Source organism: Nyctereutes procyonoides, unplaced genomic scaffold (assembly GCF_905146905.1).
Source record: "Nyctereutes procyonoides isolate TBG_1078 unplaced genomic scaffold, NYPRO_anot_genome, whole genome shotgun sequence".
In the NCBI taxonomy this organism is placed as follows: domain Eukaryota; kingdom Metazoa; phylum Chordata; class Mammalia; order Carnivora; family Canidae; genus Nyctereutes; species Nyctereutes procyonoides.
In genome coordinates, this window is record NW_026575020.1 from 16578266 (window position 1) to 16605086 (window position 26821).

The following is a 26821-nucleotide window of genomic DNA, read 5'->3' on the forward strand; positions in this document are numbered from 1 at the left end:
AATGTGAATCAGAAAGGATGGTTCTTTCTTTCTTTCTTTCTTTCTTTCTTTCTTTCTTTCTTTCTTCTTTCTTTCTTTCTTTTGATTTTATTTATTTATTTGGAGAGAAAGAGAATCTGAGAGAGAGAGAGAGAGAGATCACAAGCGGGGGGGGGGGGCTGGGGGGGTTATAAAGGGAGAAGCAGACTCCCCACTGAGCAGGAAGCCTGATGCAGGACTTGATCCCAGGACCCTGAGATCATTACCTGAGCTGAAGGCAGATGCTTAACTGACTGAGCCACCCAGGCACCCTTTTTCTTTTTTCTTTGTCTTTTTTTAAAGAAGGGCAGGGGACAAGCAGAGAGAGAGGGAGAAAGAGAATCTTAAGCAGGCTCTACAGCCAGCCTGGAGCCTGATGCAGAACTTGAGCTTGCCATGCTCCATCTCACTACCCTGAGATCAGGAAATGAACTGAAACAAAGAGATGCTTAACCAACTGAGCCATCCAGACATCCCAGAAAGGACATTTTTAGATAAGCTCCTCTTAATTAGTTCAGGCCTCTTCCCTTCCCGCCTGGATTTTCATAATGCCCCCAACACGTCTGGCATGTTGCTTCTAAAAACAAATCTCAGCTCGGTACTCTCATGTTTAAAGTTCTTCAGTGGTTACTCATTCTCTTCTGAATAAAATCCAAACTCTTCATAATTTGGCCTTGGGGTTACTTCTTCAGCCAAATACCTTTTCTTACCAACACCAAACTTTCCAGTCATCATCTCCCCTCCCCCACGCCACCCCAACTCTTCCTTTTGTCCTTCTCTTTCTCCTTTCACCTGAATCTTTTCCTAGCTTAACTCAACTCATCCTTCAAGATTCAGTTTCAGCTGTCCCTGCAGGAAGTTTCTCTTGAGCCCCTCCCTGTGGACGTGGCTCTATTAGCATACTTCTACAGACCTTGGGCAAGTTCTCTAAAACTCAGTATCCCAATCTGGAAAAGTGGGATAATATAGTACTTACCTCAGAAGCCTGTGGAAAGGATAATAGATAATTAATGCAAAATACTTAGCACAGTGCCTGACATCCATTAAGTGTTACATATTAGGCGTTAAATCGTAGCAATTATTTAATCCAACCTCTTCATAATTGAGAAAACTGAGATCCAGAGCAGTTAAAAGACCACTTCAAGTAGAATAAAGATAAGGAGGAAAGGGATTATCTGATTTGCTTATGAGGGTTTACAAACCAAATTTCGGGGGGCAGGGCAGCCCGGGTGGCTCAACGGTTTAGCCCCGCCTTCAGCCCAGGGTGTGATCCTGGAGACCTGGGGTAGAGTCCCACATCCGGCTCCCTGCGTGGAGCCTGCTTCTCCCTCTGCCTGTGTCTCGGCCTCTGTCTCTCTCTGTGTCTCTCATGAATAAATAAATAAAATCTTAAAAAAAAATTTCAAAGTGAGGAAACTAGGGAGAATTGGCTTCAAATTTAATATTAAAATAAAATGTTTATTGAGAAAATTGAGTTTAAGAGTAGATGCTACAGTACTAAGAAAAATGGCAAGTCAGGTCAACTTTTAAGACAGTTTAGGATATTTGACACTTAGAACTGAAATGTTTTCTTAATTGGCTCAATTTGCTAATATACTTTATTTCTATATTCAACAAAGTAGTGTCTGTGCATTCACCTCAGACTTTTTTTTTTAATTGAATCAAGTACAACATTAAACCATTAACATGACCTTAAGAAAATCAATATTGTCCCCAGGCTCAAGACCACTCACTCCACAGCTTAATTGGTCCTTAACTTACAGCTTTTGTAGACGTGTATCATCCAACACAGTAGCCATTAACCATGTGTGGCTATTGGGCACTTGAAATATGGCTCATTCTAAATAAAACATGCTGTAAGTGAAAATACACACATGGATTTTGAAAGGTTTGGTTAAAAAAAAAAAAGGCAACCTATCTCAATAATTTTTTTAAAGATTTTATTTATTTATTTATTTATTTATTTATTTATTTATTTATTTATGAGAGACACAGAGAGAGAGGCAGAAACTCAGGCAGAGGGAGAAGCAGGCTCCCACAGGGAGCCCTATAAGGGACTCAATCTCAGGACCCTGGGATCAGGACCTGAGCCAAAGGCAGATGCATAACCCCTGAGCCACCCAGGTGCCCCAATCCTGTGATTTTTCAGAGTAGGTGGGAAACATTAGTCCTTAGGTCAGACATTGCCCTTTCTCTATTTAGATGATGTAACTCTCACCCTTCCTGAAGGCCAGATACATCCACTATCCTATTGAGAATGGAGTCCTTAAAACGGTGAAGGAGTTAAAGAACAATTTTAAATGTAGATCACTGAGCAAATCCATGTTTCAAAGAGGAAAGATAATAGGTGATTATCGTCCAAGGCAATGTCTAACATTCATCTTAACATTCCTGATTGGCTCTCTTATTTTACTTTGATTATCTCTTTTAATTGTCACAACTTTAACATTTAGGTGCTATTGCTGCATACACATTTTACCAATGAGCAATTCAAAGTTAGGGAGCTAGCAGGCAGTGGTGTGGAGTTTTGATCCCAGTTGATCCAACTATCCAATTGCCACATCTAGCAAGATTATGTGCTCCTTGTATATCCTAAGCCTTGTCCATACATGACCTGACACATCCTAGATAGTAAATATGTGTAGTAAAATGTATATATAACTTCAACTGTGGGAGATAGGTAGATAGGTAGATATAGACATAGATATCAATGGAAAAGTCTGGAAGGAAAAACGTCAGAGTATTAAAATATGGTTGATTATGAATGGTGACATTATGGGCATTTAAAAAATAATGTACATTTAAATTTTTTCATCTTTACACTTTCCTGTACTTCCAAACAGAAGATACTTTCCTGTATCTTTTTGACAATGTATGTATACTATTTTAATTCATTTCTGTTACTTTTAAAATTGCACAAAATCTCATTCTAAGAGAAGGTAGGTGGTTACTCACATGTTCTGTGTGTGCTTATATTGGTCTTTTCTCTTCTCACCATGATGTTCCCCTTCCTCTCATATTTGGGGTCCCTTTCCTCCACTAGCTTCTCCATTCTCTATTTCTCTCTTTTGCCTTTTCACTCCTCTCTTTCTGTCTTGCTCCTTTCATGATCCTCTCTGAGACATTTTTCCCCTGGGTCTTCTTCCTATCTCCTCTCTCTTCTTTTTGAGAAGACTACCAGTCAAATGAAAAGCCAATCAAATGTTACTTTGCACCTTGTGGGTTTCTGGGAGATTCTACTGGCCTCTGGAGTGCTGAGGCATGTCCTCAGGTTGGAGACTGAGCAATGGAGGGCAAGACTTCTAAAGAGGATGGCTACTTCTTGGATAAACTAAAAGGTGGGGGAGGATGTTCCAGAGTGACAGAAGCAGTTGGAACAAAGGTCTGAGGATTCTTTCAGGGAAAGAGAGATGAGGAGAGGGTATCTTACCTTACGGGGCGTCTGAGGATTGCTGTCTCCTGGTGCTGGCACTCACTTAGAAAGGATATGGACTTCAACTGATTTGAGCTCCTGGATTAAATTAGTCTTGGTTGTATAATTGACTTTGATACGTGGCCTTTGGATCTGAATTGGGCTTAATAAGATTTAACTGCTTCAAAGGGCTTTATAAGAATTCATTTTATCCTTCAAATCTGATTTCAAATGCTACCTACTTTAAGATGCCTTCTCTGACTTTGGGGCTCCTCCTCCAGAGCTCCTATTGTGCTGTAGTTGATACATACCTTATTTAAGCAATTACCTCTATTGTATTTTATCTTATTCTGTGGGAAATGTCTCTCTTCAGGAATCTTGAGGGACAGGCAGGTATCTTATTCATATTTGTATCCCAGGCCTAGCAAAGACCAGGAACACACTCAGTTGAGCACGCAGGTGCTCAATAATGATTTTTAAAAGTTTTTTATTAGCTAACACTTAGAAAGCACTGTGGCAAGTCATATACCTACAGTTTCATTTACCATACACTTTAGGAGAAAAATACTTTTATTATCCTCATTTTACAATAAGAAATCCGAGAGTAAGAGAAAAAAAATTTTTTTAAAGATTTTATTTGGGACGCCCGGGTGGCTCAGCGGTTGAGCATCTGCCTTGGCTCAGGGCGTGATCCTGGAGTTCCTGGATCCAGTCCCATGTCAGGCTCCCTGCATGGAGCCTGCTTCTCCCTCTGCCAGTGTCTCTGCCTCTCTGTGTGTCTCTCATGAATAAATAAACACACAGAGAGGCAGAGACATAGGCAGAGGGAGAAGCAGGCTCCCAGTGGGGAGCCCCAAGCTGAACTCAATCCTGGTTCCCCGGGATCATGCCCTGAACTGAAGGCACGTGCTCAAGCACTGAGCCTCCCAGGCATCCCCCAGAGTAAGAGAAACTAATTTAATCTTGGATTAAATTTTACTTTGAAATGAATGAAACAGTGGCAGAACTTTTTCTACAGGATTTGGGCTTCAAGATTTGGACTCTTAATCATCATAGATGAACAAATGGGTGAATGAGGAATGCTTTTCATTTCATAGCTGAAGAAGTGACCAGGAAGTGACTCTTCCATTTATATTACAGACACAACTATAATGTAAAATTATGGTAAATGCTAACTCACTAATATTTCTAACTTTTGAATCACCTTTACTTCTCCCTCCTTCTTTTCTTCCCTTCCTTTCTTCTTTCCTTTCTTCCCCGCTGTCTCTCTCTCTCTCCTCTCCAAAATTTTCAGGGAAAATGTTTGAACTCTTACACTGAAGTGTAATCCAGTAAAGAACGTGAGTGTTTTACAGGGAAGGGAACAGAACGTTTTAGTTGGTTTCCATTTCTTACCATTCATTCGTTTGCAAATTTACAAATATCAGGCGCCCACTGTGTGCTAGGAACCTTTTTTTAAGCACTAGGGATACAGCCGTAAGCAAAACAAAGTTCTGGGTCTCACGGAGGTTACGGTGGTGGCACTTTACATACACTGGTTCAACTCCTCACAATAATCTTATGAGGTAACGATGACAACAATAATAGATAACTGTTAGCAATGGGTGTATGTGCCAGGCACTGGGCTACCTGGTTTATTTGTGTTAACTCCATGATCACAGCATCCCTATGAGATAGGGTTATGTTTCCCCCTTTTTACAAATAAGGAAACTGAGACCCCCAAGAACTGACTGGCTCAAGGCTTGAACCCAAGGAAGCGTGGCTCTCACTCCCAGGTTATTCACTACGAGGCTATACTGTTTCTCATACATTTCTTTCTTTCTTAATATCACAACTTTTTAAGTGTCCAAGTTGTATCGCAGATCGTCTGACTCCCAAGCTCGGGGGGTTTGCAAGTGAGAATGCCCGGGAATTTTTGCAACACTTTCTTTTCCGACGAAATCAAACTGTTTTCCATGTAATTCTCAGATCGGTGATGCGAACCCTCTTGCGCTGTAGATTCCCCCCGCAAGGAGGAAGATAGGGCCTGGGCCCGGGGTCATCTTACAGTGGCCGAGGCACCCAGCAGATGGCGCTGTCTTAGTAGCCGCCAGCTGGCTGTCCGGTCCCCAGGGCTCACCGCCTCCGCCGAAAGCTTCCCGGCCCTCTCTCACTCCCTTCTCTCTCCTCCTCCCCACGGAGCCCGGGCCCACGTGACCCCAAGGCGGCCAATGGGCGAGCAGAGAGGGCGAGCTGGTCCCTGTGGCCGCCATTAAAGCGAAGGGAAAACCCGTGAATTCGGATTAAAGGGGGAAAAACGCCGCCCGCTGGGCCCACAAAATGGGGGAGACTACGGCGTCCGGGCGGTGAGGCCGCAGTAGAGCAGACGTTAGGCCGGCCTGGCCCAGGGACGACACGAAGACACAGCCAGAGAATGGTCTGAGCCCGCAGACGCCGCCACCACCTCCGCCGCCGAGGAGATTCTGGGCTTAAGGACATCGCCGCTGCCGGGCCGGGGGCCTGGGCTTCTCTCCCGGTTCTTGCCCTTCCTGCCCCTCCACGGGCGCCTCCCCGCCCGGGAGCACCCTCCACGGCTCGGGCTCTGCCCTCTCGGACTCGATTTTAATTATTTATTGTGTAATTTATTTGGTTTTTTTTTTTTTTTCCTGTGGAAGGAGCACATATCTCCTCTGTCCCCCCGAGAGGGGCAAGCGTCCGCGGGCTCCGCGGCGGCCGCAGTCCGGCCCGCGGGGGAGCGCGGCGCGGCCCTCCCGCCGGCCCTGGGCCCCGGGCGGCTAGGTGCCGGCCGGGCGGCGGGGGCTGCTCGCGGCGGCGGGGGGGGTGGGCGGGGAGGGCGGGCGGCCCGGCGGCCTCCTCTTCCACCGCTCCCCCAACCACCACCCCCCCGCCCTCCCCGGTGTCTGTGTTTCTCTCTCTGGTCGGAGGCGGCGGTAATGGCGGATGGTGGGTTGTGGCGCCGGCGGCGGCTGCTGTGAGGGACGATGAGTTCCTCCTTCGTGCCGAACGGGGCCAGCCTGGAAGATTGTCACTGTAACCTCTTCTGCCTGGTGAGTGAGGGCCCGCGGGCGGGGGCCGCGGCGTGCGGGGCGGTGGGGGAGGGGGCCGCGAGGTGCGCCCTTGGGCCGTGGGGGAGGGGGTCCGGGTCTGATCCAGATGCCCGAGTCCCCAGGCTAGGCCCAGCCGGAGCCGGAGCCGGAGCCGGAGCCGGCGCGGCGGCCGAGCCCCGCACCAGCCCCAGGAAACGCGTTCGCTCAGCCCCCATCCTGAGCTCTGCTTTAGGACTGCTGGCTTTTTTTTTGTTTTTTCTTCTTTCCTTCTCCCCCGTTTCCGACTCTTCCTCAGCCGTAGTCTTGTCTTCAACTTGTGCTCCTTATCTGGCAGGATACTCCCATTTCCCTATGTGTCCTGCTTATTGACTATTGCTTTTCTCCTTATTGACTATGTATCTCTTCTTAACACTTTACATTATTGCTCATTCTCCCAGTGCCTTTATGCCACACTCTGGTCTTTTGGTTCCCCCCCCCCCCCAATAAACAGGACACCGGAACTTATGTACTAAAAAAAAAAAAAAAAAAAAACTTTTCGTTTTACGTTTTCTGATGAGTCAAACTAACAGAAGATTAGTTTCTCCCTTTGATGAGTTCAGATCTCTCTGTAAAAACCAATAGATACCGTTTCATGTTTTGTCTTTGAACTTTGAAAACAGTTTGCCATTTTGACAATTTTTAGCCGTCTTGCTTTTAATAGAACATTATGTTTGTGTGAGAGTGAAATGGGACTAGTGGAGGAGGTTCTATGATTTTGCACTAATTTTTGTTGCTGTTATTTGTTTTACTTGTATTTTTAGATTGGTTTGAGCAGGCTGCTTCTCATTATATTGAAAAGTCTAGGGAAGCTGGATGCAGGACTGACAATTGTATAGGTTGGCCCAGTTCTGGTAACATCCACAGTTAAGAAACTACCAACTACCAACTACCACAGTTTTTGAAAACTACCAACTGTTGCAAATATTTAGCCCTCAATTGGACAGTAGCTTAGCTTCGTCCATGATTTAAAGTTTCAGTGACTGACTTTTTTCATTTTTTGTGTGCTAGGAGAAATACTAAGAGTATGTGATAGGTAAGTGAACTGAGTGGGCGGAGCACAACTAGTTGGCAAGTGTAAACTGCCAGTCATGTATCAGCAGTTTCATTTTTGGCACCTTATGCTTTGCACCTCTAAGTTAAAGAATTACTAAATTCCCCCTGTCGAATTTTTTCACGGTGCCAAATTGTTTCTTTTAATGCTCTTTCCTCTTATAAAATGTTTTCTTGTACAATGCCCATTAATCAGCATCTCTTCGGGTGCAATAAAACATAACATCAGGTTTTACATTTCTGTTTTCTCTGACTCCGTCTATTTTTGGTACTTTTAGGATCAGGTTCTTTGAAAATAGACCAGTACAAATCTGACAGTTCTTTGTGTGCATTCTCTATTTCACTTTGCCTAAAAGGGATACGTGAACACTTTTTTCAACTATAGTTCTCATTTCATTGGAGCCATCAATTTATAAACATGGAATCATAAGTCTTTAAAAATTTTTCTGTTACAGTGTGACACCAGGGAACAAACGTGACCAGTTGGAACAGAACTTAGAGGAAATGTTTACTAAGTGTGCAGTATTAAAGTACATGTTTATATTAAACATTTTTAAGTCTTTTATTTTTCTTAGGGACATCTATTTATTGATGCTCAGTGACATGTCAGTGTTAATATTTTCACAGTTTTAGTTCCTTTCCTTAAATTTTGGGTTGTTGAATTATCAAAGAATCATTTTTTTGGTCAATCTGCTTTAATATCTTCAGTATATATTGAAAAATTGTAATGTCTTAATGAAATAAAGGGCTTTAAGAGTGAGTACTATTGACTTTGAGTGAATGTGCTGTAATACTCATGCTTTCTTTTCTTTAGGCTGACTTGACGGGAATTAAATGGAAAAGATATGTATGGCAAGGCCCAACTTCTGCCCCTATTCTGTTTCCGGTGACAGAGGAAGACCCCATTTTGAGCAGTTTTAGTCGCTGCCTTAAGGCAGATGTACTTGGTGTTTGGCGGCGAGATCAAAGACCTGGAAGAAGAGAATTGTGGATATTTTGGTGGGGTGAAGACCCCAATTTTGCTGATCTTATTCACCATGACTTGTCAGGTGAAGGCAACTTATTTTTAACCAATGATACATAGCAACGTTGTATACTTTTCCTAAAAATCATTTATATTACAAATTAAGATTTTTCTTGTGTGTGAAACACTGTTAGATGTGAAGCCAGATAAAAAAGTTAGCTTACTGTTATGTTTCTGTGGTTATTTTATTTTACTTAAATTATCCATATTATGGCAGGCTTTAGCCTTGAATAACTTTTTCTTTAACCACCCAGCATCCTTGTGTATTTTCTTGCGAATAGGGCACAAGGAAGGCATGTTACCTAAGAAAAATGGAATGAGGGAGAAGTAATTTGCAGGCATGTGTAATTCACCATTTGAGTCCATTCTGCCACTGCTCTCTTCTGTATCAATATGCAGACATTTGGTAGGAGTTTCTAGAAATGTTGTAACTTTCTTATGTATTTTTTTCAAGGTGTATATTTTGTTAATTGTGGTTATTAACATATGAAAGCATATGTTAATTTTGTTATTCTTGGACAGTGATTCTTTTAGTGTTCTTTCAAAGACTGTCACTAAAATGAGACTAGTGCCAACTCATTTATAGGACATTGGGATCATAATCTAAAAAGTTACACAGAAATAATTTTATTGTGAACCTATCAATAGGACTACTTTTAGAAGACCAATTCTTATTTTCTTGACTTTTGGGACCAAATATTACTTTAGAAAGAGAAACTAGTTTTTCACATAATCATTGAAGCTTGTGCTTACTTTACATTGTAAGAGTCAGTGTTAAGTGGATCTTTGATGATAGGAATGTAAATGATTAGTTATTTGCTGCAAGGTACCAACAACTTCAGCAAGATGTTTGGTCATAATTCTTAACAGGTAAATTTAGGAATTTTAGATTAATAAAAAACATTCTCATTTGAAATTGAGTACTCTGAAGTTTCTAATATTGTCCATTTGACCTATAAGACCTATTTTATTTTTGGATGTAATGTAATCCAGGTGACTGTCTCAAATAAGTTCTTAGTAAGACTAACATTTCTGTAGGAATGCATGTGTTATATTTGTTTTGATAGTTGACTTTGATATGCTGGATTTTAATCTTTAAGTGGTCATAAAAACCACCTTACTAAAATGTTTGGAGACTTTTAATGTTATTGATAAATTATAAACTATACAGATACAAAGTAGTTGATAAACTATTATGCTGACTTGGGGGTTTTAGTATTAATAAGGTTGGCCGAGCACCATTTCCCCCCCCAGATTCCGTGTAATACAGTTTGTAGAATCAAAGATAATTTTAACAGATGCGTAGTATTTAGTTTTACTATAGTGGGACTAATGTTTTGAAAGCATGTTAAGGTTAAGTGTGAGCTTTTTTTGATGTATATTAAAACACTGTGTGGATTTTTCCCCCTAAATTTCATGTTATGAGCTAAATATATTTTCTCGTAAACTGGGCTACAGTTTAAAAAAACTGCTTCTGTAGTTTAACTTTGCTTTTTTGCATAATTTTTTAAATGGTAATACCTGTAGTTTAAAATGCTGATCTTGAATGTGAATGGATATAATTTTGGAAGATTAGGTTTTAATTGTTAGATTTTGCTGAATGCCATTGAATGGTAATTAATTTTTAAAAAAACTTATCAGTGAAAGCAATCGAAATGGCATAGCAAAACGTATTAAGAGTAGTATGTATAATTATAATTACTGTTCCAAAGCCTGTTCTATACTGTTTTAAACAATGTGTGTAGTCAGTGATATTTATGTAATTAATGTTTTAGCTCCCCCCTCCACTTGTCGTTTACTTTAGAATGTTGTTACTTAAAATCAGACATATCTTAAAGAATAATAAGGTCTTTTCAGATGGAGTATATTTGTCTCGCCTTTTTCTTTGCTCCAGGGACACCGTCTGCCTCCCTTTTGGGATAATTAGTCTGCCTCTGTCTCTCTAGCTAACCCCTTTTTCATTTCTTCCCATCTGTGGCACTCTATTCCCTTCTTTTAAGCTCCCCTGAGAAGAGAGCAGCTGGACAGTAGGGGTGGCATCAGCTGCAGGAGGCAATCCTGAGTTCCAAGTGGAGGTGTAGCACTGAGGAAAGGGGAACCGGAAGGACCCAGGTGGTAACTAAAAAGCTGGTTAATTTAGTTTGAGCTTGCTTTTTGCAGGCAGAGGCAGTGCCCTTCTGTTTGGTTCAGCACCTACCACATCTTGTTATTAAAATGTTTCTGATTATGGTGGTATTTCCCTTCTTGGTGGGGGAAAGAGGGAAGGCATTCTATTTGCAAAGATTAGAATTAAAAAAAAAAAAAAACAAAGATTAGAATTCTGTTTTTCTTGCTAACTGAAATATTCAGTAATAAAAGTACAGCATTGCCTTTGCTTAATCCTATTTCTTTCCATAGTGTATTTTAAAATAATAAACTTTTAATTTCAAAATAGTTTTAGATGTACATAAAATTTGCAAAGATGCTATAGAGAGTTCCTGTATAGCTCTCACCCAGCTTCTTTGTTGTTACTATTAATATTTTTCACAACTAATGTACCAATATTGATATGCTGATATTAACTAAAGTCTGTACTTTATCTGGATTTCTTTTATTTTTATCTAAAATTCTCTTTTCTATTCTATGCTCTCATCCAGGACACTACATTTAGTTGTCATATCTCCTTGGGCTATTCTAGATTGTGATATTTTCTTACACTTGCCTTGTTTGATGATCTTGGTAGTTCTGAAGAGTCTGATCAGGTTCTATAGTGCATTTTGAATTTTGCCTGTCGGAATATCACGTAGCATGGGTTTGGGTCATTTTCTTTTCGAGTGTAGATGAGGTCTAGAAACAATGTAAATTCACCTTATTGCTAATTGGTTAAAATCTCTTACAGCAAACCAAATCTAATTTGATACATATTTTAGACCTTCAGTTTACTTGTTTTATAGCAGTGGTCAGTACTGTTTAGTAGTTTGCAAAGACCTAATGATTTTGGGGTTAGGATTTTTGCTAACTAGTATTGGCCTAACTGTAACATTCCAGGAAGAGATTTGTTCAGAATATCCCTTGAATCCCAAAGCCAAAAACTCATTTTTTTTTTTTAAACTTTGTGCTTTGCTTCCTCTAAGAGAATAGATATTTGAATCAATAAAAGAAGGATTAGGGAACAAAACTCTGATTACAGCTTTTTAAATTTTATTTATTTTATTTATTTATTTAAAATTTATAGCACACCTCATTTAGCGGTTGTGTGATAGAGGTATAAAATTGGTCCTAGGAAAATTTTAGCTTAATTCCTCCAGTCACAAGTCTCTCTATATAGTGGGCTGATTGGTTCTTGTAAGTGTACTATTTACATTAAAGCAAGATTGTTTTATTACCATTAATGTGTCCTTGAAGGAGAAGAGTTTTCTGGATATTTTTTTGTGCCTCAACCTTTTCGGAATTTTATTGCTGTCATTATTGGCTTTTCATCTTTCCCTTAAATCAAAATCAAAATAAAAACTATTCCCTTTCCTGAGGTTGCATCTTTAAAGAAAAAAAAAATCATAGTAGGCTAGACTGTGATGAGACTCTTGGAGAAAACTGATACCTGGAGAACTATAAAAACACTCAGTCAGGGCTAAAAATATTTGTTATTTTTTCTGGCTCCTGTGGTGTATATATGGGATTTTAGCATCTTGTCCGAATACTTTCATTATACCAGAATTTCATCATAATACTGTTAAACTAAATGGGCCATTGTTTAGTCCTAGAATTTAATTTTAGATTCTTTTATTAAAGGATATTAATTATAGTGGAATTTAACCTTAAGTGGCAGGTTTTAACAGGATTGGCAAACACATAAACAGCAGCCAAGTATAGGAATCTAATGTCAGCCAAATTTAAAAAAAAAAATTGTTTTGCACTCCCAACTATCCTGAAGGGAGTTAATTCATTTCTGTCTTCTTTTCCATAGTGTACTTGTTACCCAGCTTTTTATTTTAACTGGTTTTCTAGGGCCGTTTTTCTTTGTCATATTTCTTTTATGTACTACCTGTTTTGAGCAAGGAAGTGTATCTTTAAATCGTCAAAGATAATCATCAACATATATTCGGGGGCTTTTTAAACCAGAGTTTTTCAGGTTTTGCTGTAGGTCAATGCTGCTGCCAGCTTAAGGTTCTCAGTAATATTTGTTGAATGAATGGCTATGAATGGGCAATTATTATTTAAGACAAACACTGAATTAGACATTTAAATATTTCTCTTTATTTTCTCAGGAAATTCATGGTATTTTCTACCATCATTTTTGACCCATTCATTATTCATTAGTATATGTTGTGTTTTACTAGCTTGGCAGAATTATTTAGGAAAAGATTCCTTTTTTACTGGTTTATTACTATGGAGATATTTAAAGATGTCAGTTTTGAGAAAAATGTTGAATACGAGTACTAGGTGTATCAGCTTTTTTGTATTTTCAAATTTTTCTCCATTCAGAAATATTTTGATGACGAATCACAGTTTGTCATCACTATAATCTGTGTCCTCAGGGAAAAAAAAAATTTATGGTAATCAAATTTAGCATTTGAACTGTTGCATTTTCTTCAAGTATTTTGTAAAAAATTTTCAAGTAATAGAGTTCTAATGGAAAAGCATTATAAACAAAATTGAACCTATTTTCTCTGGGGGTATAGGTACAAGTGGAGAAAAACATTTATTTAAATGCATTAAGCAGACTTTTTCCATTAGGCTGTGGTTGATTAAATTAAAAAGAGCTAGGTAAAGATTTGCCATGTGTTTCCCTACTACCTCCCTTCTCTATTAAAATACGGTGTTGAGATTCAAGGACTGGTTTTAATTAGTGTAAGAGGTGCATATCACTGTCTTCGGTGGGTTGATTGTACCATTTCACTTTTCATATCTGAATACACAAGAAGTATTCAGTATTTTGCTATGGTTACTATATCATCAGGATATTAGAAGGTTGACTGAAGAGGCTCTTACTTCTAGGTGACATTCCCCCCTTCCCACCAAAATAAAAAAACCTTCAGACTTTTCATTGAGTGTTATTAGGACTTACTTCCTCAGCAGTAAAAGTAAAATTGTTGCTTTAGTGTGATAGTTGCTTAGTTATTTGCTGTATAGGTGAAGATATACTTTAGTTATTTGTTGGCTTAGAAAACCGTAACAAGTGGTCTGTTCCTTGTTTCATGCATAAACTCCCATTTAGTGTTAATGAAAATTGTGGGCATTTGAGGGTATAATGTAAAATAGATTAAGTTCACCTGAGATTCCCTAGATAAAATTCAGAGCAATGGGGGAGAAATGTTTGAAAATAAGTACTGACTAAATTTCTAAACTATAGTTAGTATTCTTAGATCATTTAACTTCAGGTTTAACTGAGATAGATTTTTAAAAATAAAAATCTTCAGAATTTTATGTAAAAAACGTATGTAAATTATTGTATTATGGGCTTCTACTATTCCAAAGACTTTTTTGTTTACTTTGTGGAAAGAAGGCAATTCATTCTCAAGTTTTAAGGGAATAATTTTCTGATGTTTGAAGTTTATAGTGACTGTACAACTTTGATATGTAATGGTAACTCTGTGTCTTGGATCTTTCTGGCTTTCAAATTTAGAATTAGTTAAGATTTTAGTAAAGGTTTCTTGTGCAGGACAAATGTTAGAACCATTGCTTCTCAGAAGGTAAGGATTTTTGAGATCAACGACAATAAAAATAAAATATACTAAATAGGTTACAAAGAAGTGAAGAAGTGGGAGATATTCGTAGCATAACTGGGAATTAAAAGCATGCATATTTTTAGTAATCATAAATCGTAAGTTGAGGTAAAACTCTTGATGTGACTAGTTAATTTTGAAATGACAGAATCTGATTAGGCTGAAAACAGATTGATTTTTACTTTTTTTCTCTCAGGAACTCAAAGATACACTTGTGATTAGACCCCTAAATAATTAAAGTGAAGTCACTGTGTGCCATTTCCCTTTCTTCTAGTCTACTGTTTTCTAAAGTGAAATTTGTTAAGTTTTGGCTTTAAATGGACATATATAAGGTTGTCTAAATATGTAGAATGTAAAACTTTTTTCTTTTTAATATTAATTATTTAAAATTATTCCACATCTCAAGTATTGTCATTTTCTAAAGCTTACCTCATTTTTTTAAAGTCTTACTTTTTTGGAAAAAATAATTGACTTGAAAAACTTGGCTAATTTATGAAACACTTTTAAAGAACAGCATAAAATCAACATTAACCTTTGTAGTGGCACAAATTTCTAGTGCAGTTAAAGTCCACTGTCATTATGCTTTTTAGTTAATGTTTAGTCTACCCATTTGTTCTGTAGGTTATGAATATAAACCATGTGTTCCTCTTAATACATGCTTCTGCTTTTATTCAAAAGTATCATAATTTATTATTTTTCTAAGGGTATAGCATAGATATTTTTAGTGTTGAGAAAGTTTTTATCATTTATTTTTTACTTATATTTAAAGATGACTCATATTTATAAAATGTAAACATATACAGGCTTTGGAATTATACTAAATTATGTTTGAAATAATAAAAGTTCAATTATCATTTGTAGCAGAATTCATTGGATGCTTTGTTTAAGATTAAAAGTGGATAGAGAATAAAAAAATTTTTTGAACTACATCTAGGCTTATCCAGAAATAACTATGCTAACAATTTTTGGTAAATTAACTTGGAGTGGTTAATAGATGTGCTGGCAAAATTGAGGCTTTGTAGTTAGTGAAGGTAGTTATAACTTCGTATTGGAAGTTCTATTTAAAATTTAAGCCTTTGTATTTTAAAATTTCTTCCCCGTGTAGAGGGATCCTGTATTGAATAGTAATTGTGGGAATCATTTGGTTGAAGAGACCTAAGGTGGCTAATAATGCATTGCTTGTTAGGCTCTGTGCCAAAAGCTTCCTTTTTATTCATCACTTATTTTTATAGTTGAGTTGTGGATTAGAATGCTGATGGACATAAAATATTTTTAGTTAATTATTAACTGGCTAGTTTTTTTTGGCAGGCTGAATGCTGGAGGAATTAGGACAAAGTAACAAGCAAGCCAGCTTCGAAATTGGCATCTTAGATGTAGAGTGTCTTTAATGTTTCCCGGCTTATACAAATGTTCTTTGTATTGGTACAAAAACCAAATCAGTATGTTTGCAGTGTATCATTGACTTTTTATTCAGTGGGAAGATAATTTTCAGGTACCTTAATGGAATACGTGACACTTAGGTGTTTTACTCCTTATGGACTAACTTTGAAACCTGATCTTCTAATGTCTAGAGATATATCGAAGTAATGGTAGCTCAGTATTTTAAGGTTTAGTAGGGTTTATGTGGTAGATGTAGTAGGGCTTATGAATTTATTTTTATGTTTTATTTTTTTAAAGATTTTATTTATTCGTGAGAGAGAGAGAGAGGGGCAGAGACACAGGCAGAGGGAGAGGCAGTCTCCTTGCAGGGAGCCCCACGTGGGACTCTACCCCGGGTCTCCAAGATCACACCCTGGGCTGAAGGTGGCGCTAAACTGCTGAGCCACCTGGGCTGCCCTGGGCTTATGAATTTAAACTGTCACACTTTTTACTTGGCTCTGAGTAGATATAGTGCCACTACTTTACTTTTTGTTTCTTTCATTTTTCTTGTAGAAGAGGAAGATGGAGTGTGGGAGAATGGGCTTTCCTATGAATGTCGAACTCTGCTATTTAAAGCAGTTCACAATTTGTTGGAACGGTGTTTAATGAACCGGAACTTTGTACGCATTGGCAAATGGTTTGTAAAGCCTTATGAAAAAGATGAAAAACCTATAAATAAAAGGTAAGATATCTTATTTAAACTCTTAATATTTCTTTAGATTTGTTAATTACCGCTTTACAGAAAATGTGTACTAAAACAATCTGTCTTACAGACATATGCAGCAAAGTACTATAAAGCATTCAATTTTGTTCGACTGCTTCACCCTTTTATTCATTTTGAGAATTTACGTGAAGTGGGAATAGGCTGTGTGTCAATTTAGTGATCTAAATTTTGATTTGGGATGATAGAAAAAATGTGAGATGAAAGCAGAGGCTTAAGCATTGAAGTACACTTTTTTAATTGTAGTGCAAATATATTTACAATAATCTGTTAAAATTAAGTAATATTGGGGATCCCTGGGTGGCGCAGCGGTTTGGCGCCTGCCTTTGGCCCAGGGCGCGATCCTGGAGACCCGGGATCGAATCCCATGTCGGGCTCCCGGTGCATGGAGCCTGCTTCTCCCTCTGCCTATGTCTCTTCCTCTCTCTCTCTTTCTGTGACTATCATAAATAAATAAATTTAAAAAAAATTTAAAAAAAATTAAGTAATATTGATACTTATTGAAGATAGTGATCTGTAGTTGTGTTTTGAATTGGGTTAACCCTTCTTCCCAAACTTCTTTTTTTTTCAAAATTTTTTATTTATTTTTATTTATTTATGATAGTCACACACACACAGAGAGAGAGAGAGGCAGAGACACAGGCAGAGGGAGAAGCAGGCTCCATGCACCGGGAGCCCGACATGGGATTCGATCCCGGGTCTCCAGGATCGCGCCCTGGGCCAAAGGCAGGCGCTTAACCGCTGCGCCACCCGGGGTTCCCTCTTACCAAACTTCTAATTTTGCTTTAATTAAAGTAATTTAAATTTGTGTTTTTCTGTGTGAGGCTTGTTTAGTCTTAGAATGTAATTCTTTTGAACTTTGAGTTAACCAAATTTATGACATTTATTTATTTATTTATTTTTTATTGGAGTTCAATTTGCCAACAAATAGCTCATCCTGTCAAGTGCCCCCCCTCAGTGCCTGTCACCCAGTCACCCCAACACCCCCACCCACCTCCCTTTCTACTACCCCTTGTTTGTTTTTTTTTTTTTTAAACTTTTTTTTTTTTTTTTTTTTAATTTATGATAGTCACACACAGAGAGAGAGAGGGAGAGGGGCAGAGACATAGGCAGAGGGAGAAGCAGGCTCCATGCACCGGGAGCCCGACGTGGGATTCGATCCCGGGTCTCCAAGATCGTGCCCTGGGCCAAAGGCAGGTGCTAAACCGCTGCGCCACCCAGGGATCCCTCCCTTGTTTGTTTCTCAGAGTTAGGAGTCTCTCATGTTCAGTCATCCTCACTGGTATTTTCACTCATTTTCTATCCTTTCCCCTTTATTCCCTTTCACTATTTTTTATATTCCCCAAATGAATGAGACCATATAATGTTTGTCCTTCTCTGATTGACTTATTTCACTGAGCATAATACCCTCCAGGTCCATCCACCTCAAAGCAAATAGTGGGTGTTTGTCGTTTCTAATGCCTGAGTAATATTCCATTGTACACATATACCACATCTTCTTTATCCATTCATCTTTCAGTGGACACCGAGGTTCCTTCCACAGTTTGGCTATTGTGGACATTGCTGCTATAAACATTGGGGTGCAGGTGTTCTGGCGTTTCACTGTATTCATATCTTTGGGGTAAATCCCCAGCAGTATGACACATTTTTAGAGGAGTTGCAGATAGAGGACTTTTTTTTTTTTTTAATTTTTTTATTTGTGATAGTCACACAGAGAGAGAGAGAGAGGCAGAGACACAGGCAGAGGGAGAAGCAGGCTCCATGCACCGGGAGCCCGACGTGGGATTCGATCCCGGGTCTCCAGGATCACGCCCTGGGCCAAAGACAGGCGCTAAACCGCTGCGCCACTCGGGGTTCCCCAGATAGAGGACTTTAAGATAACTTCCTGTGCAGTTAGAAGCTTTAGGCTGCTACAGTTCTCTGTGATTTCTTTATTTTAGATTTTATTTACTTAGAGGGAGAGAGAGAATGCATGAGAAGGGGGAGGGACAGAAGAAGAAGGAGAGAGAATCCCAGGCCGACGCCCCTCCTAGTACAGAGCCCAGCTCTGGGCTGGATTGCACAACCCAGAGATCGTGATCCAAGTTGAAATCAAGAGTTGGATGTTCAACTGACTGAGCCACCCAGGTGCCCCAGTTCTTTTTAGTTTAAATATGATTAAGGCACACTTTCTTAGAAGATTTGGTTCCAAGCACTGTTTAAATTAGTGAGGCTTCAAGAGGGATGAAACCGTAAGATAGGATGTGAGAGAAAAGGAAAATTTTTTTAGTTTTTCCTGAAAGATCTGAGGATATGAAGTAAACATTTGGTTATGTAGTATCCTTGTTGAGATGCTTTTATGCGTTCTTTTTTTTTTTTCCTGTATTTTTAAAAAAGATTTTATTTATTTGAGATAAAGAGAGCAAGAACACAAGCAGAGGTGGGAACGGCAGAGAGAGAGGGAGAAGCAGATTCTCCACTGAGCACAGAGCCTCATGAGGGGCTCCATCTCAGGACCCTGGGATCTTGACCCGAACTGAAGGCAGATACTTAACTAGCTGAGCCACCCAGGCATCCCCATCTTTTATGTCTATGTACACATTGTTTTCAATGTACACCTGGAACCTTTTCAAACTTCTCTTTTTAGTTTTAGTAGAAAGGATGAGTAGAGAAGACTGGACAATCAAATCTCTTTCATTTTCTTCCTCTTTGAAAGTGAACATAAACCTTTATTGTCAACAAAAAAATTGTACAAGTTAGGGATGAATTTGGTTGCAAAAGACAAGACCTAACTACTTGGCTTATATAGGAATTGATTTTTCTCTATAGCAAGGAGTCTGGAGGTAGGAGTCCAATACTGCTCTGTCTGTTCAATAATGTCAAGGACTTAGGTTCCCAGGAGTTTTCTGCCATGTCATCTTCTTGTTAGTAAGAAGAAATGGGAGAAGAGACATTAGGTAGACAATTAGAAGAAGGGGAAATAAATGTCAGGATGGTAATCAGCAATGTTTAGCATAAACATTAATATAGTTTTAAGAAGTCAAGCAAATTACTGAGGACTAAACTGATGAAAAGCTGCGACCTGGGATGCCTGGGTGGCTGAGCAGTTTGGTCCCTGCCTTTGGCCCAGGGCGTGATCCTGGAATGTTGGGATCGAGTCCCACATCGGGCTCCTTGAGGCGAGCCTGCTTCTCCCTCTGACTATGCCTCTGCCTCTTTCTGTGTCTCTCATGAATAAAAAAGTAAAATCTTAAAAACAAAAAAAAAACAAAAAAAAAACTGCGATCTAAGTACCAAATACTAGATATGCTCTTCAGAGGCATTCCCTTTTAATTCTTTTAATATACCTATTTAAAAATTAACAGCAGATAACATGCTTATTCTTGAGTTTTCAGTTATTTTAGTTACTCAGTATTAATCTGTTGACTCTAAGATTTTATTTATTAGAGAGAGAGAGAGTGCAAGCAAGAGGAGTGCCCGGGGGGAGGTGGAGAGAGAATCTTAAGCACACTCCCTGCCAAGCGTGTGGAGCCCAATACAGTTTCAATCCCATGACCCTGAGATCCTAACCCAAACCAGAATCAAGTCAGACACTTAACTGACTGAGCCACCCAGGTGCCCCTAACTTACTGAGTTTGTATTGATGGTTTAGCTGTTTTACAGTTCTCCCTCCATACCAGCCACTTGTATATACTCTTCTTGTTTTGTTTCTTTTTTATCTTGTTGGTGAGATTACAAGATTTGGTGTAAAATATATAGTTTATATTATGATTATTTAAATATTATTTGTAGCCCAGCCATATAGTATATTAGAATTATATCCCATTTCCTCTGTATCTTTTTGTTTTCTTCAGTGTTAATGATTTATCTCTTTTTTCATTTAATTATCCATGTCTGGGGTTGGTAAACTACCACTCCACAGGGTAAATATAGCCTGCCACCTGTTTTTATAAATAAAGTTTTATTGTAACACAGTTAAGCTCATTCACTTATAGATTATTTTATTTTATGCCTGTTTTCATACTTTAGCAGAATCCTACAGATGTAATAGGACAGATGACCCACAAAGCCTAAAATATTTAGCCTACAATATTTACTCACTGGTTCTTTTCAGATGAAGTTTGCTGACCTCTCATCTAAATACCTATTGGTAATTGACTCCTGGAGTATTTACCGGAAGTACAAATCTTGCCCCCCAATCTTTATTATTTTGTGTAATCTAGTTTCTTTTTTCTCTCTTATTAATATCTCTGTTTGAGCCTTTCATTCTTCTGTTCCACTTTGGACTGGTTGTTTTATAGGCTTGTTCCCTTTGCCTTTTTTGGTTAGATCCCTTATTTCCTAGATCTCACGTTCACTTTTTTTTTTTTTTTTTTTTTTACTATTTTGGTAGTGCCCATCCTCCAGTAGTTTCCTGGGAAGGGAATAAGTGAGACGTAGTATTTTGGGATCCAGAATGTATGAATTACCTTCTTTTCTAACTCTGAGGCTTCTGGGCACTAAAATGGTAACTGGAAATTGTTTGTATGTAAGTAGCTATGAAGTTGCAGGCTTTAGTATGGTGATTGGCCATTTTATTGGGTGCCTGTTGCCCAACTACATATCTGTATGTATTCCTCCCCACCTCCATCCCTTTAATTATTTTCCCCAGAGAAGTCCTGCAGTCTCCGGACTAGCGAGTATAAGCTTGGCTGTGAATGTTTAGGAAGCCTACTGGATAAAGAAGGCTGTCTGTATATTTATATTGGGGAAATACTATACTTGTATGGTATTTGGATTTTCACTTGATTTCTCTTTTACATACATCATTTCAGCTGTCTCTGGTATCCCTTAAGTGCAGAGTTCCTCTCTTTTCATCCAATTCAAAGTGAACTTCTAAGTTTTCTACTGATCTGGAATAATATAAAGAAGCCTGTCTATAGTATAGAGAAGTGGGTCTAGGAGTCTGACTTAGTTATTTGACCTTTCATTCTTTTGTTTTACACTATGTATCCACCTTTAGAGATCTACCAGTGTCTTCACTTCTGTGCCTTTCTGGAATTGTGTGGGTTTGATTCAGTTTGCATCATGGTTTCTTCCCTTTAGCCTTTCTCTACTAAGTTACTGTTTTTGCCTTTGCTTGTTAGCTCCCCCAGTTTTTTTTTGCTCCCCAAATTTTGTAGCCAGACTTTATCTGCTACCTTCACTTCTATCATTCTCTTTGTGCTCCCCCTGCTTTTTACCGTTTCAGTGAAAGGTATTTCACAAAGAGGTAGAGGTAAATGAATGTGTTCAATGAGCAGTGTAAGATACTGGATATATCTTTATTTCTCTTCATGAAAGAAGCTCTTTTAATGGGCTATTAATAGGAAATACAACTTTTCATATTGGAGATTTCCATGAATCCCGTAGATTCTACTCATTATTTAATTATGTAGTTGAGCACTAGTGTTTTTCTGTGGGCTGACCCATTTAGAAGGGGAACTAAATTCAAATTGTGTTTTATTAATGGAGTAGTACCAGAAATAATATATGCTCTTTTGAGTTACTCTAGTCGTGGTACAGAACTGATTTTATCCAGGAAGGATAAGTGTTGTTCCCCAAATCATTTTTCATAGGCACTTCACTGCTATCTCCCCTCCCTTTTAAATAGAAAAGCTGGTAGAAAAATCAAGCAGATAAGTCTCAACTGCTTTTATGATTTGGGAGTACTTATTTTTCCATTAAATTCAATGGAATATTAGGAAGGTAGATAAATATTGGATTATAAATTGCATTTCTAGCTTACTATGAAACTAAACCATTAAGCATCATGTATACTATTTTTATTTACTGATCAATTCCCTATTTGTTGAACTTATATAAGCATTTAAAAAATTTTAATTGTAAGAATGTTACAGAGCAAGCAGGGGTTCAGGGGATGGAGAGAGAGAATCTTAAGCAGATTCTGCACCCAGTGTGGAGCCTGACACAGGGCTCCATCTCATGACCCTGAAATTATGATCTTTTTTTTTTTTTGAAATTATGATCTGAGTCGAATTAAGAGTTGGACTCTCAATTGACTGAGTCACCCAGGTGCCTCAGACAATTGTGTTAATTCTTTTTAAGAATGTTTATACAAGTTCTTGGGGTGCCTGAATGGCTCAGTTGGTTAAGTGTCCAACGCAGGATTTCAACTCAGATCATGATGTTAGGATCATGAGATCAGCTGTGTATGGCACCATGCTCAGCAGGGAATCTGCTGAGATTCTCTCTCCCTCTGCCTCTTTCCCCATTCATGTGCTTTCTCTCATGCTCTCTTTCTCTAAATATAAAATCTTTTAAAAATTAACATAATTGTCAAGGAAATTGGTACTATGAAACTGGTTTGAACAAAGGAGTAAACAGTATTCCAGACTTTTTCTTTATTCTTCCTCCCTTTATTCCCCTTAAATATAGATTCTCAACTTCTAATAATCTGTTCTTCAATGTCATTAACTGTCTGATTAAGTGTAATAATCTTCAGGGACGGAAAGAGAGGAAATGGAATTAAATCTAGTGGTATAGCTAGGCTAGCTGTAAAGAACTCAATTCTATAGGTAATTACAGAAATTTAAGAAGTTATGAGGGTAATTAACACAAATTTAAAAGGTTTACTTTTAAATCTACCATCTTCAGGTATTAAAAGAATGACCAGTGTTTTGTCTTCACAGTTTAGGTGTTTTCCTACAGTGTAGGAAACTAGATCAGATGACAGTCGATGTGTTTGCTAGTGAAACCACAGGCAAATGGGTATAAGTGCCAATGCCTTACTCTAGGTTTTAAATAGGCTCTTAGTAAAAAGACATTACAAATTTGTGATGTTTGCGTGTGCATTAGAATAAGATTATTTTGAATAAGAACCTAATTTTGTGCTTGGTTAGTGGTTAGCTGAGTGGCCAGTTAAGTTTGTATATTTACTAAGAGTTTTAAATGCTTGTAGGACGGTATACAGAGTAGAAAGATATTGGTAAGGATTTTTTTTTAAGACTGCTAGTCTAGTATCTTACAGTATGTATAGGAGGTTTGCTAATTAGGTGACAGTTGAGATTGTATAGGAGAGAATTAGTATATAATTTTACTCTGTTCCCTCAACTCCAGGTATAGCCATATAATTTCTATGGGAAAAATATATTGTTCACTTGGTAAATCTGCTTTGAGATTTTTACTCTACTATTTAACTTCAATTTTAAAAGCCAGTATAGGAGATCTATATCTCTTGTATATATATGTGTATATAATCAGCACATATATATATAATACACTGGATAGAATAAATCTTTGTGTAATATAAAGGAGATTGGTTTAAATGTCTGGTTCTGTACATCTTTTTTTATTTTTAAGGTTTTATTTATTTATTTAGATTTTACTTATTTGAGAGAGTGTGTGTATGTGCGTGAGTGGAAGGAGAGGGCAAGAGAGAGAATCTCAAGCAGACTGTACTGAATGTGGAACCTGACGAGGGGCTTGATCCCATGACCTTGCGCTCATGACCTGAGCCAGAATCAGGAGTTGGATGCTTACCTGACTAAGCTACCCAGGCACCTCTAGGTCTGTATGTTCTAGGCCCTTATTTTGGGCTCTGGAATTAAGATTTAAGTATTAGCAAAAACCCTGGGCCACAGAAAGAGGTTTTGGTTTTGTCGGATGAAGCAGGCAAAGTTCACAGGAAGAAGAGTATATCCCTAAGTATTTGTAGGTTAATTGTAACAAGAATATTAGGGCAAAATAAGGAAATTTCATCTTTTTTTTTTTTTTTCTTCTAAATATGTTTTGAAACTGTGCTGTTCAGGATGGTAGCCACTAGCCACTTGTGGCTATTTAAATTGCAATTACTTGAAAACATAAAATTGCAATTCAGTTTCTCAGTTTCACTGGCCACATTTCAAGGACTCCTATGACTAGAGGCTATTTTATTGGGTAATGTAGGTATATAGAGTATTTCCATCATTGCAGAAAGTTCCTTTGGATGGTGTTATTTACACGAGAGCCTTTACGCTTAATAATTAAGGTAATACGTTAGGAGCTTTTACTAAAGAAGTTGGTCTAGGTTGTTTTTGTTTTTAAGGCAATAGATGAAAGAATATACTTTAAATTTCACCCATAAAACTATTATCTTCCACTGCACTTGTAGCTTTTATATAGTCTTTTTATCTCTATTAATTAAATGTGAGCAATGCAAATTTAAGTTTTCTGTGGGAGATATATTACTAGCCATTTTTTATAGCTTTAGTATATCCTTTGGTTGGGTCCCTCAGTACCTCTGAAAACTTGAACTTCTAGGGAAGCAAAGAGCTACCATTATTATGTTTTCTAAGGACTCTTTTTCTTCCTGCCTTCTAAGGTAGCAGTGTCCAATAGAAATACAATGTGAGTCACCTGTGTAATGTTAAATCTTATAGTAGGCACATTAAAAAAGGTAAAAACCCAGGTGAGAGTAATATATTTAATTCAGTATATCCAAAATATCGTTTTAGAATGTATTTAATTTTGCAAAGAATATTAATGAGATATTTTACTTTTTTTAATGTAAGTTTTTGAAGTTTAATGTGTGTTCTATAGTTAGAGTACATCTCCATTTGGACTGGCTACATGTAGTAGTAGTCACATGTATATACTGGCTGTTGAATTAACAGCACAGTTCTAGGGCTTTAAGCCCAGCTGAGTTTGGTAGAGTGTTTAGTGGTAAAAAATATTTTCTAACGGTCTTCCAAATCCTCTTGGAATTGTATGCTAATTTTTAAAAAAGATTTTGTTTATCCACTTATTTTAGAGAGAGAGCAAGTGTGCAAGCAGTGGGGAGGGCACAGGTGGAGGGGAAGATAATCTTAAGCAGCCTCTGCACCAAGCATGAGGAGCCCAGTATGGGGCTTGAGCTCATGACTCTGAGACCAAGACCTGAGCTAATACGAAGAGTCGCTCACTCAACCAACTGAGACACCCAAGGCACCCTGTATGCTAAATTTGAATGTGCCCTAGAATCTCAAAGATTGAGGAAACTTTCACCTTCTGTCAAGGTACCCACTATTTGTCCAGCTGGGCATAGTTACTTGAAGCTGTAAACCAGAATATCATTGCTCTTTATTCTTTATTATATAGTGTAAGTAATGTATTCATTAAGTGGGCAGAAATACATCCAAAATTCACGGATAAGGTGTTATCTCCTGTATTTTAATAAAAGTCTCTGGTTCATGGAGATATGTTCAGAATACCTAATGTTGAAGTTATACCTATTCATTTAAGACATTAAAAGTGTCTTATGAGAACTACAGAAATATAGATTAATGCAGTAGTGAAACTTGTTTGGATGTGGAATAGCCTTAAGAGATTAAAAAAATATTGATGCTTATGTTTTAACTTGAGAGTATGGCCTGGGCTTTGGAATTTTTTTTTTTTATTTTTTATTTATGATAGAGAGAGAGAGAGAGGCGCAGAGACACAGGCAGAGGGAGAAGTAGGCTCCATGCACCGGGAGCCCGACGTGGGACTCGATCCCGGGTCTCCAGGATCGTGCCCCGGGCCAAAGGCAGGCGCCAAACCACTGCGCCACCCAGGGATCCCCTGGGCTTTGGAATTTTAAAAAGATCTCCAGATGATTGTTATAAAAAGCAGATTTGGAAACCATTGACTAATGGAATTAATACACCATTTTCAGTGTATAGTTCCATGGCATTAAGTATATTCACCTTGTTGCGCCAACTATCACCACTATATACAGAACCTTTTTTCATCATCCCAAATTGAAAATCTACACATTAAATAACTCATTTTCTCCTCTCAGCCACTGATAACCACCATTCTACCTTGTGTCTCTATGAATTTGTCTGTTTTAGTCACCTTATATAAGTGGAGTAATACAGTATTTGTCTTCTTGTGTCTGGCTTATTTCATTTAGTAGCATAATGTCCTCAGGTTCTCATCTTTGTAGTATGCACCACAATTTCATTTATTTTTTCTTTTTTGGGGGGGTGGGGGCAGAGGGAGAGGAAGAGAGAATTCCAAGCAGGCTGCATGCCCAGCACGGAGCCCTGGGACAGAGCTTAATCTGACAACCCCACGATCATGAACCAAGCCGAAATCAAGAGTTGGACACCCAACCACCTAAGCCACCCGGGCGTCCCACAATTTCATTTCTTTTTCAGGCTAAATAATCTGTTTTATTTTTATACCACATCTTGCTTATCTTTTCATCTGTCAGTGGACAACTGCGGTTTTCCACTTTTTGTCTGTTGTGAATAATGCCACTCTGCATATTGGTGTGTGAATATCTATTCAGATCCCTGCTTTTAGTTTTAGTTTTTGTTTTTTAAAAAGATTTTATTTATTCATGAGAGACACAGAAAGAAGAAATAGAGACATAGGCAGAGGGAGAAGCAGGCTCCCTGAAAGGAGCCCAATGGTGGGACCCAGTCC

At 38.3% G+C, this 26821-nt stretch overlaps 1 protein-coding gene across 2 annotated transcripts in view; it reads left to right on the top strand.

Annotated features, from left to right (window-relative positions):
- Positions 1–6310: 6310 nt before the first annotated feature.
- Positions 6311–26821, top strand: part of MED13 (mediator complex subunit 13) — a 105035-nt gene continuing 84524 nt past the window's right edge. For both annotated transcript variants that reach the window (XM_055320304.1, XM_055320311.1), the window contains exons 1-3: positions 6311–6477; positions 8381–8615; positions 16225–16393. In XM_055320304.1, the coding sequence (XP_055176279.1) occupies positions 6412–6477; positions 8381–8615; positions 16225–16393 (470 nt within the window). In that variant the 5' untranslated portion in view covers positions 6311–6411. The remainder of the gene's footprint in view (positions 6478–8380; positions 8616–16224; positions 16394–26821) is intronic.